We start from the raw sequence: 12153 nt of genomic DNA, 5'->3' as shown, positions 1-12153 counted from the left end.
ACGCCAAATCCTTCTCTTTAAGAATGAGAGGATAAAGTTGATTTCTTGACTTACGAGTTACAAACTTTACTACTTTACGTGCTATACGTATATATAATTATGCAAAAATAAATTTCGTGATTGTGTTTTTCGATGACAAGTCTGTAAGAGGCGACGAATCCACAAATCCTTAGACTGATGATTTCCGTCTCACAATATTGTTTTGTAACTGCGAGAAATACTCATTCCATTTCACTGCGTGTAACTTTCGTGCCTGTTGTAAATCGTGCTGTTGCGTCTACCCTGTTGGTACCCCTCGGTTCAGATCTTCGATGTACCCGGAAATACACGATGCATCACCCAACCGTCGGTGATTTTCAGGGCACGAGCTGATCCGCCCTTTCTTAGAACATCACGAAGAAGCTGTTGTACAATTTTTTGATGCCGGTGGTCTCGCGCTGCCGGTGTGTTTCCAAGAGTGCGCAACCTCGCGACTTCAGTGACAAAAAACGCGAAAAGACGACGAACGCGTCCTCGAATATCATCGCCACGCCTTGGCTGCAACGCATCTTGTTCCTAGTTGTGCCGAAGCTCTGCTTCCGTTTTGGCAGAGGACCTTCTCCTGCGAATAATAGATATTTAATTCTGAAGTAAAAATGATACTCGATTGCAGATTATTTCGTATCTAAGATGACATATCCCTTGAAATAGCAAGTCTATTACATTTTGCTTATAAAATTTTAATAGTGATTGTTTACTCATTAAAATATTTTTTGTTATAAGTTAAAAAATAATAAATCGTAACCATCAACTCGTATATACAATTCTTGTAATTCAAATATGTGTGTGTGTGTGTGTGTGTGTGTGTGTGTGTGTGCGCGCGCATGCATGCATGTGTGAGTGCGGTTATTTCGTATATTTTAAATAATAAAAAGTTTGCAGCTTCTAAGAACAACATCTCCCGGTTACTTAACATCAATTAAAGTTAAAGAAGTAAATCTATCGCGGTTCCGCAATAATCAATTCGTTTTTATAATTTAGTTCGTTTAATGATGTCACGCTTTTATAAGATAATTTGAGATATTTTACAATTTATAATAAATTCTCTTTTAAATAATAAATCCTTGATTTATCAGAGAGATTATTAATATTGTCTATGAGTAATATTCTATGATTCGATATTGTTGCGTAATTATAAATTTTCTAAAAATAGCTTGTTGTATACATGTTATATACGTATAAATATATATATATAATTTTAAATAATATAACCTGCTCACCTTCTTCTATACGTTTTAACAATCGATGTCCTCTCCCTGATGTCTCCTCCACCTTACGTAATAACCACTTGAAAAAAGTATCGTCTTCTAACGAAGACCGAAGGAAGGAAAGAATGTCAATTCCGCAAATCCAAAAACATTCCTGGATTAGAAGGATATCCGCGTGACACACGCAAATTATCTTATCAAGATCTTGTGATTATGGAAGATCAACTCAGAAGTTCCGAAATTTTCCCGCCTCCTTACACGTGGATCCGAGTAGTTGCACTACTATTAATTTTCAAAATTTTATTTACCGAGAGAAATGCCGTTAAAGACACGAGTGATCCTTTCCTAAAAGGTGCTATTTACTTCTCGTAAAAACTCGGAAGAGTTTCCAATTGGTGGATATTTTCAAAATTCTGGAATAAGGTCAACGTTACGTATTGCTTTCTAACGACTATGGCTCACACACTGGATAGTGTCTTGGGTATCGGAGGCCTTCGCCTGACCGTTATCACCACATTTTCATGATCCTTCGCTCCATGATGCCGTCTAAAAAAAGAACCCGATCCAGGAGGGGGTGAACGAGGCTTCTCGCGGATGACGTCAATGAAGCTTTAAGTTTCGTACACCGTGTTCCCCAAAATTTTCTCGACGGCGAAAGAAAATCTGATCCAAGAAGAATCTGCAAGATGAATACTCTCTCAGCGGGACCAAAGGGATTTAACCCTCTCCACGATACCCACGTCTTCCTCCTTTTCAGAATTGTATTCCTGCTCTCCTTACTACGTAAAGAGACACTACCAGAGTCTTTCAAAAAGTAGCAGCCAATAAATGTGGGCCATTCGTCGAAAGTCTCAAATATGGTCAAAATATTCCGTTTTATCTCTAAGATGATAAAAAAATATCTTATAAGCCTCTTTGATCTCAATAAGTATTTTTAAGATTTATTCACTGTTTTTGTTAATGTGCTTCAATTCTGTCAGATGTTTTTCTTCGAGATCTTTCTTCTTATTTAATATATACGTTCATCAATTAATATTTACTGAACATTCACAGATAATTAATCCTTTGTATCTTGAGTGAAATTCTTTATCTTCTTTAGAACTTCTTCAGGAAGAGAAGCTAACTCCGGCTAGTAAGACAGTAGTCGATAGATTGCCTGACGGTTCCGACTCGAACGCTGGAATGTTCACGGGTGATCCAATCCAATCGTGCTTCAAGGAATTAACAGCTTGGCCAATAGGCTCCACTCTCGAGGGTCGACTCTCAATTGGAACCACTCAATGCTGATCAACGAGACGCGTTCTCTTTATCCTCTAGCGTTGTCTCGTGCTGATCACGTCGTCTTGCAAATTTGTGATTTGTCACCTGAAGATCTTAATACATCACAAAACTCTCGTTAAAGATGAATTAAATTTCTGATTTATCATCCGCAGCTTAATGCTTGCCGTAATAGTTTTTCAATTTATCTCGGAGATATTCAGCTTCTAACTTATCTTCTGATTGCTATGAATTCGAGGGGAACAGCTCCAAGTAATTTATTTGTAGTAGTTATCAGTTAAAACGTCACGTCATCGCCAAAGATGCCACTTATCTTACTGTATTAATGTTATTACAAAAGGAATGTATATTATTGTCGAATTACATGTCTCGTTGTCGAAAACGTAAAAAATATTCACTATCATCTACGAAGCTGTTAGAGTCTATACTAAGACGCGGAATCGTTCGACGATGCGATAACGAGACCAGCCGCGGTAGTTTGCAAATTTGTGTAGTTCACGACTGGCAGCCGACGATCACGACTGCCAATGTTGTCCCGACAGACACGTCGTAAGAGCGACAAGTCTGTTTGCCACGCGGATTAATTAGTTTCAAAATGTTATCTCTGATATCGTGACTTCTCGCGCGAAGCGACCTCGAGAGCTCCTCCTTTTGCGCGCTTGTTCGGAAGAAGACGATTTCGTTTCACGTTTCTTTTGTTCGGCGCGCGTTTCTACTGATCGCCTCCGAACGTCACGATGTGGTGCCGATGTGTCTGTCAGCGCTGCCACGTGCCGGCTGTTCAAAGAATGCCTCCCGAGGACGTTATTCCTCGATCAGAGCCTCTGCCCGACCGCGCTCTGTTTGCTGAGAGAATCTAACGTTGTTTGCCGTATGAGTTATTTTTTTTTTCAATTTATCGCGAAACTTTCCGATTTGTGCGTTTTCTTCGAATTTCTGCAACTTGATGACTTGAAAGTCTGAAACAATAAAATGATAACAATGTTCATGATCTCACTATTGACAATAAAATGAACTTGAATGTGAAGACTGTAAAAATATTTTTTTTTATTTTGTTTGATATACAACATGTTACATATTTTACATTATAATATATTGTATTAAAATACATTTATCAATTCATTTATCAATTCGCTTTTTTCTATAAAATATATAAAATTCTCATTGCGGAATTATTGTTCAGCAACTCTTTTCATCAGCTGTTGGATAAACATATCGTCTTCCTCATCTCGTAATTTGTAGTTCATGACTTTTTCATACATTATATCCACTTCTCTCGCTTTATCCTCTTGTCTTTTCGAATGAACAATCGACGAGTGACTCTCCTCCGGAATGGATCAGCTGTAGTTTCGTTGATCGATGTCAATCCGCAGGGTCACCATCGCGTACTTGCTACTTGCTTCGTAACGATTCAAGCAATTTCTAGAACGCGAATGCGTTTACATACTGCCAAATAAAAAAATCCCGATTTTGTAGATCTTTTTATAAGAAATGATAAATATCTTCACATTCATATGTATATGATTCTCACATTATGTACAAAGTAGATGTGCTTTGATGATGGTATTTTTTATATTTATATATGGTCATAAAATATTTTTGTAAAATTGATGGTATTTCAACATTCTTTATTTACAACATTTCTTGAAGAGATTCTAGATAATGAGATTTTAGATATAAAGTTCACACAAGTCACACAAAATCTACAGCTATAGTAAAATTAAAACATAGTATGATGCTTAATGAGAGGTAATAATTTTATTTATTAATAAAATTTAATTGCTTTGAACGATATTTTTTAATTATTGAAATTTCTCCTTTTATAGAATATTATTTTATACTTTGCATTCGGATTTCTTTCAGATCAACGACCAACAACTATCACTTCAACTCGATCGAGCTTATCATCACCCGACAAGCCACGACCTGACTCGTAATAAATAAAGTTGCGCATGTTGATGCATTATTTTTTATTCAAGACGAAAAATTGCCGACAACAAAAGATCTCCATCGATTGTCTTAAATTGTAAAAGACAAATTATAAAAAAACTAGAAAATTAATATAAAATCGTAGCAACAACAAAATTGTTAGTTTATAAAATTTAAATATTATATTATTATTATAACTATTATTGCAACGAAAGATTTGTTACTATTATTTATTTCTAATTATTAATTTATAATTATGTAAATTTTAATATTTTAAGAGAAAATTTACAATTATATATATATATATATATATATATATATATATATATATATATGTGTGTATATGATAAAATAAAAAGTCATTTCGAATATTTGCTCAAGTATATATTTGAATCATGTAACTTTAAGTAACGCCAGTATCGAGAAGTTAAAATAAAATCGCCTAATGTTCATATTGATTTTTGCAAATAAAAATATAAAATTGACTTATATTAATCTATACAAACTGTTTTTCTACTTGACACATCGATAATTCGAAAACGCGTAGTATCTATTTGTGGGAATGCGTAGGACGCGCTTCGCAAGGTGTGTTAGTCACTCTGACGTAACAAACAAACGTAACGTCAAATAAACATCTCTTAATTAATTATTGTCACCTTCCACAGACCGCGTCGTGTGCTCTCAGGTGTCATTAAACCGTATTATGGATCAAATTGTACGTAATTAAGTCGCGCGATGACAATCGTAAGATCCGCCGAATTTTATCAGAATACATTACATATCTTTTATATTACAGCGTTATACCAAGTGTTTTACAATTTGGCAATGTTATCTACGCTACGAACATTTTGACAAATTCGTCGTCGTCGATCTCTGCTCATTATCAGCATCTCGTTAAGAGATAATTGCAGCAAACGTACCTAGTAAATTCACAAAAGAAAAAAATAACCGATAAATAAGATTGTATATTATTATCGTAGTGAAACACGATTATTTGTTTTAGAATTAAACGCGTTGTCGACACGAAGCATGAACTTAAGCGACTAAGCGCGTGTAAATCATGTCGATGATTTACGATTGTGCGCGCGAAGTGAATTGTGCTATCGAATAACGTTGAAGCGAACGTTGAAGCGCGATATTCGTATTTGTCTTACAATCAGCACGAATATGTAAATCCTTGTAGAAAATCTTTTATAAAGCAATTTGTATTATAAAATGGTGCACCGTATAATAATGACGAAAATTAATTGTAAAAAAAATTAGTGTAGTTAATAAACTGACATTTACAATCGCAGTCAATTAAGAATCATGTTTCTTTTTTTAAAATAGGCTGAAAAGCTCGAATAAAAAATATCTTAGCTATGGTTCAAAGCATCATCAAGATTTGATTTTGCATTGAAGAGTACGTTCTGCCAGCAAAAGCGAAAGACAAAAGAATATACCGAAATGATTTTTACAATCTTTGGAGAATGATCGAACGTCATGTTGGGTATGTCAGCAAATACAAGTGTTAATTCGCCAAGCACACCGACCAAGAAGCGACAGCAGATGCGGACGCACATGCAAGCGTCAAGACATCAAGGTCATATATATACCGAGAGTCATTATGGCCGAATGCACGTTCGTATCATGTGTAGTCTTTTGCGCCGTCTTGTTTTCGATTGAAATTATAAAACCGGTTGCAACATGCAACTATCTAAGTTGCTGCCGCGAGACCGGCGAATCGGCGAGAAATAATCAGCCGTCAAAAGTCTATGGAATAATCCATTTGTTTGTAATAAATATTCTACGGAAAATATCGAAAACTTTATATAATATTATATAATAAGATTGTTTTTTTGATAATTGTTTTTTTCGGAATAATATAACGAAAGCAATGCTAAAGAACATTGAGTAGGTTATAGGATATATCAATTAGAGTCACGATTGCACTTTCTTCTATGGAAGTAAATTTATTTTTTTAATGTCGGATGAACAACGTATTATGCAAGTGAGATAACGTATCACAAAAATGTCATTATAATATGTCATCTGTATGCATAGATAACGTAATTCACATGAGAAGTCATTAGTAAGTATGACAAACGAACAGAGTACGTCAACAACGCCTCGTTCCTGTTTGTCTCCTGTTCTGTTCGACTGCATCAATATCTTCTTTAGTCTCAAAGTCTGCGATGATCAATTGTCCGTGTAGTTACTTAGAACATTATTATCTTTCAATGGAACCATGTCAAATTTGTCATTCAGCTGCGACCTCTATGTGCGTTGATTTCTTCCACCGTTTGTCGACACTCTCGTTCCAAGATTCCATTCCAGACTCGATATCGATGATTTAAACCTGGCAATGTATGTAAAATTGCCTTGGAGCCCAAAACTCCGACGGTCTCATTGGCAATGCCATAGAAGATTCGCGAGACTCTGGAATGCAGCAACGCCATGGCGCATAAAGGACACGGTTCCATTAACAGAAATGCCCAATAACCCGTACAAAGATACGGCCCGCACTTCTTCGCGTTACTTTCGCATTCCTCTTGCTTTGAGCTCTCGATTTTAGTACCATTGTTTCTTCGTCCCTTCCGCGCGACTTGCGTCATCTTGAGGGATGTTTGAACCGGAAACTGTAGCGAGGATAGAGATCTCGGATAACAAAGCGGTGTTTCTTCCTCGTATCTCCTTTTGATTTTTTTCAACCGTCTCATCAAGCTATGATCTTCAGTCATGGCGTTTGTATCACTCCTTTCGTCACCGAGTATATCTTTCTCATCGACTTCGTTTATTCGCCTGTTCGTGAGACCATGGCATTCCTCATCGTTCAATTGCCACGCGCCACCACCGTGAAGTCTAGCAATGAGATCCACCGCCAGCATAGCGGCATGCCACATGGGATGTTTATCGATTCTCGCGGCGGCCACTGTCAGGATTCTTCCATCCTCGGGATCGACAATTACCGCAGCGCCGGTACAACGCTTGTTGCCGATCGCCTCCGATTTGGCAGCTTCTATTACCACCAACATGATTCGTTCAATCGCGTGCAAACAATCCTCATCGAAGATCGAACCATCGATCAGGCTTTCGATCATCTGATCGGGATGAAAGTTTACCGGCCAGATTTTCGAAGCTTCGCTAGCCTGTGACTTCGTTTTTGGCGACTTGGCTGGCACCTTCGTTACCTGGAATTTTTCCTCCAGCAAGGAGAGCTCAAATCCTCTTTCCTTCAGCTGGGTCTTAAGTTGTTCTTCATCGAGAGAAATGTTTTCGCCTTTCTCACCTAATGATTTATCTGAACGAAGCGGAGCCAGAAGCAGTTTGCCGTTGAAACAGCGTTTCAAATGAGCGAATCCTGGCAAAATGGCAGTTATGTTTTTAATCGCCTTGGAGGTATCCTTCCGTTGCTTCAAGATACCGATGTAGACCTCCTGCAATGGAGGGACTTCCATAAAATCCCGGCTTAAAATCGGTCTCGCTGTCCAGCTTCTAGTTGCAGTTTCCATCTTACTTGCCTTGACATTCTTTGGTGATGTCATCTTCCACCCTGAAAAGATGCTGTCTTCACTTATCGTTAGAAGATTTCTCGACGATGGTATTTGCGACACACCGTTCTGTCAAACACACTAAAAAAGGTCTATCGTGACTTCTTTATTTCGCATTCATCATTTGCTATTATTTTTTTACGTTAAAATTCATGTAAATTTATTATTCAACATAGTTATTTAGCTTTGAAATTATATTTTATTATTTAAGTAAATAGTATTTTATAAAAATAGTTATTTTATAAAAATATGAAACATCAATAGGGATCATATAAGGATCATATAAGGATCCTCTTGATATATTTATCATTATTCTTGTTATATAGTATTAAGTATTATTTCTAATATAAATTTTTAATATAAAAAAACATATAAATCTCAAAATATAATAACAACAAAATCAATTGGCCTTGAGATATCTCGAAATGTCAAACGATTTCGAAAGTGCCTTTAAAGACACTTTCATGCGTCATGATCGTAAATTCCGAAATTTCGGTGAAAGTAAGAAAGAACAAGGTGATCCTTCTGCTACGATAGAAAGATCTTAATCCTAATCAGAACTACCCCGCGGTTTGTTATAAAAGAACAGAAGCGATTTTAAATTGCTGTCAACTTGGGCCACGGTCGGATCGATTGTCAGAGTTAGACGCAATTGTATGATGTCGCTGCTATGTGAAGAATAAGCAAGACAACGTGTTAAAAAGTCCGAAGTTCGAGTCAAAGTTTCCTTTAATTTCGACTACGAGCAAACATGTACCGAACTTGGTCGTTAACATCTAATCACAGTGAAGATAGCACAGCTGTTTATTACATCGTAATAACGCGTCTCCGTCAAACGAAGCTTTCTGATCTTGACGTAAACATTCTGTTTACGTTCCAACAAATATATTTCTTAAACGTACGGTACAATAAATGACAGTAAAGAGACGTAAACGCTTCTGAATAAATATCAAGAATATAATCCTGCGTAGGAAAACTCAAGATTAACCAGAAAAAGAAATAATATATATTAGTATACATTAAATAATAAAAAAAAAAAATTTCCATGATTATGTGGATAAATTCCTACGCAAAGGTCTTTCAGTTATGTAAAACATTACATCTATACAATTTATAGATTGCAGAAAGCCGATGTATCATGTCATACATTAATAATGCCTGGAAAATTCTTACGCAAAATCACGAGCGGTACATACAGGTGCTACTCTGCTGGAAGACCTACTTTGCACGATATATCAGCCATCTGATAGCTGATATCGTGATACCGTAATAATACGTATCTTCCGTGTATCCAAGCTGAGAAATTGTAAAATTTTCCATCGTTCAATCTCCGGGACATGTTAGTTGCTCTTAGCAGAATTTACGTTTTTTTATCACTAAAATTTAATGCTTGATTAACTTAAACAATAATTCGTTCAATAAATCGAATTATTATAAAGATATCGCAGCATTTATATTTATCATTCATAACACTGTGTAAAAAAAAATGCTCAGCATATTTTTAAGATATTTGATCTATTTTTAAGATATTTTATCCTTTTTTTGGTTTATGTACATAAAAAATTCAATTTAACTCCAGATTTTAATAAATTTTACGATCTATAGAATAGTCTTTAATATCTCATGCAATAAAAAAATGTCATCATTGATTATAATCTAATCTATTCAGTGTTTACAGGGATTTCTTAATTACGGCACGTTTTCTTTTCTGTGTCAATGAGCGTTTATTTAATGTGTTGCAACATATCGATTGATATGTTTAAAACATTTTTAAATAAAAAGTGAAACACGAAATAAAACTGACACACGAAAAAAGCATGCGGAAATGATTATTGTTTATCTGTGGCAAATGAAACATGGTAAATGATGTAATGTGTATGTCTTCGTTTTTTCATTATAATAAGGAATACTGAATTAAATAAAACTTAATTGACTCAGATTTCTTGTAGAAAAGGAGAAAAGCTGCGGATTGCTTCCATCAAATTTTGTAATTTTCGTCCGTATTACGTTTCGAATGGAGCAAAAGTTGCACCGCGATTCGGGGATTCTTGCAGCGCATTCGAATTCCGGCATGAATTCGCATCGCTCATTTAAGATGGCGTCCAAGATTGTACATTCACAGAGCGTGTTTCTTATATAATATAAAATGAACAAACAAGCGGAATCGAACGGAGTCCACTCGTTGCCTCCACCGCGCCGTCGACGCATTACCGCGTTCTCGCGTGCGTCACTCCGGAGGAGATCTTGCTTTTCCTGTTTTTTTTATCTTTTTTTTTCTTCTCTCCTCGGTCACGCTCGTCGCAGCTCGTTCGAACGCGAGCGGGAAATCTCGCGCGGCGATTTCGAGGGATCGAGCTCGAGAGCGGCAACATGTCCTCCGCGGCCTTGAGTTACGACATGTCGATCGTTAAGCTTGGCTAACGCTATTAACGGCGGCGATGCCCAACACGGAGCTGGAGAACGAGATGCATCTCGAACGAGATGACGATCTGTCGCGTCGGTGACGCGCCCGCGCCGTCGCGACGCCACGTGTTCACTTTGCGCACGCACGTAGTTTTACTCGAGAGATTCTTACCTGCTGCTCTGCGATGGGACTACAGTCGCATGAAATACGTCCCGGTTTCTCTCAATTTTTCCTGGCCTTCGACGGTCAAACGATTCACAAGATTCACCGAAAGTCGTATTTCTCGAGCGCGACGGGTTCACTAAAAGTGACCGGAAATGTATGAAAATGCACGTGAGAATTCTACGTCGGAGGTACTCCGTTTGCGTCGTCGCGACGGCTCGCGTCTCTTTGTGACATGAGCTGTTTATCAGTGAGGTCTACGATGGCGGCGCCTTCTGCCGGCGAGATGAAAGACTTTCGAAGAGGCAGGGCCATTCGCAGTCTCGGTCATTGATTATTAGATTCGCAAAATTATCGGTTTTTTTACGCGCGAACGTTGTGACGAATTGATCATTATCGCCAAAATGAGATTTTGAAAAAAAGAGGAGCCTTCGAACATTCAAATTTTAAAGTGATAACGCGAAATTTATCAACATTATTTTACTACGTATTTTTTAAAAGAAGTAAGATAAAACTGCAACTATCTACTAAATTTGCAATTATCTATTTTTATTGCGTCATTTTAGCGACTGATGATTTTAAACAACTCATTAATAAAGGAATATGAAACTGATCGATAATTATCATTACCTCTTAATTACATTTGTTCAGTGTTCCTTCAATTTTCTATTTTTATATAAAATATATTTAAACTATAAAAGATATTAACTAATTTTATAAATACTAGCAATAATTTAGAAGTAATAATTACTATAGAAAAAATAAAAAATAATTTGCTTCATTGATAATATTTTTATCTTTGAATATTATATATAAAACATAAATGCTTTAAAAATTGTATTTAATAACTTATAATATGCATTATTATAAATTTTTGTAATAATTTTTGTAAATAACATTTTGCATGGATCATGTTTTTGGAACAAATAAATTTCATAACGTAAAAACTGCTATAATGCTTATATTCTTAAATAGATTGGCTGCAAACATGTTATAAAAGATTCATACATATGAATATGTATATACTCATTTTTCAAGAAAAAATTTAATATGATCAGCATATAAGAAAAATTTATCTATTGTAATATTTTATCCAGTCAACTAACCCAGTTTTGATCGCTGCTGGATAAAATTTTTATAATTAAGTTTGCATTTATGTAACTTTTAATATATCGTAATTATAATCAAATTTTTTAGCAAAATATTGAACAGTGACATAGAATGCTGAATAAATTATTTATTGATTAATGCATATGATACTGTGGATTTAATTAGTTGCATTAAATCAATTATAAATTATTTATAAAAATTATTTATTTATAAAAATAATTGACATAATAAAAATAATTAATGCAATTATAAAAAAATGTATTTAAAACAATTTCTTGAAATTTATTTTAAATGTATTAGAATAGTCTCGCGATTTCTATCTTGTAACGATATTATTCGCAAAGTTTATTTCACTTAATTTTTTAAATTAAATGTATGCAGGTTTGCGTATTATTGAATTAAAACATTATAAAATTGCCATGTTGAATGCTATGTCATGATAATATATCTATAAACCTGAAGCTAGTTTACCTTGAAAGTAGTAATGAAGTAT

At 35.5% G+C, this 12153-nt stretch overlaps 2 protein-coding genes across 5 annotated transcripts; both read right to left on the bottom strand.

The window, feature by feature from the left end:
* Nucleotides 1–120: 120 nt before the first annotated feature.
* LOC148936714 (uncharacterized) lies at nt 121–2294 on the bottom strand. The gene is made up of 3 exons (XM_089076107.1): nt 2288–2294; nt 1260–1451; nt 121–601 (listed from the first exon to the last, which is right to left on the bottom strand). Exons 1-3 carry the CDS (start codon nt 2292–2294, stop codon nt 384–386), a joined length of 417 nt encoding a protein of 138 aa, XP_088932233.1. The 3' UTR covers nt 121–383.
* Nucleotides 2295–6386: 4092 nt separating this feature from the next.
* Nucleotides 6387–10813, bottom strand: LOC112552180 (tRNA-specific adenosine-34 deaminase regulatory subunit ADAT3). Of its 4 annotated transcripts, none has more exons than XM_089076568.1 (3): nt 10560–10813; nt 7955–8065; nt 6387–7870 (listed from the first exon to the last, which is right to left on the bottom strand). In XM_089076568.1, exons 2-3 carry the CDS (start codon nt 7976–7978, stop codon nt 6698–6700), a joined length of 1197 nt encoding a protein of 398 aa, XP_088932694.1. In that variant the 5' UTR covers nt 7979–8065; nt 10560–10813; the 3' UTR covers nt 6387–6697. The 4 variants fall into 4 exon arrangements, with proteins under 4 accessions (XP_088932694.1, XP_025075370.2, XP_088932693.1 ...); XM_025219585.2 differs by having other exon boundaries at nt 7955–7986; XM_089076567.1 differs by having other exon boundaries at nt 6387–8065.
* Nucleotides 10814–12153: the final 1340 nt, after the last annotated feature.

Source organism: Pogonomyrmex barbatus, unplaced genomic scaffold (assembly GCF_055798465.1).
Source record: "Pogonomyrmex barbatus isolate J1 unplaced genomic scaffold, ASM5579846v1 scaffold2, whole genome shotgun sequence".
Classification (NCBI taxonomy): domain Eukaryota; kingdom Metazoa; phylum Arthropoda; class Insecta; order Hymenoptera; family Formicidae; genus Pogonomyrmex; species Pogonomyrmex barbatus.
Note: the sequence above shows the minus strand (reverse complement) of the source record. Positions and strands in the feature narration are given on the sequence as shown.

Excerpts from the sequence above, each read along its gene's own strand:
- LOC148936714 (XM_089076107.1), bottom strand. Across the intron at positions 602-1,259 it reads GTTAAAACGTATAGAAGAAG|GAGAAGGTCCTCTGCCAAAA; the intron begins GTGAGCAGGTTA and ends TATTATTCGCAG.
- LOC112552180 (XM_089076567.1), bottom strand. The coding sequence starts at position 7,978 with ATGACATCACCAAAGAATGTCAAGGCAAGTAAGATGGAAACTGCAACT.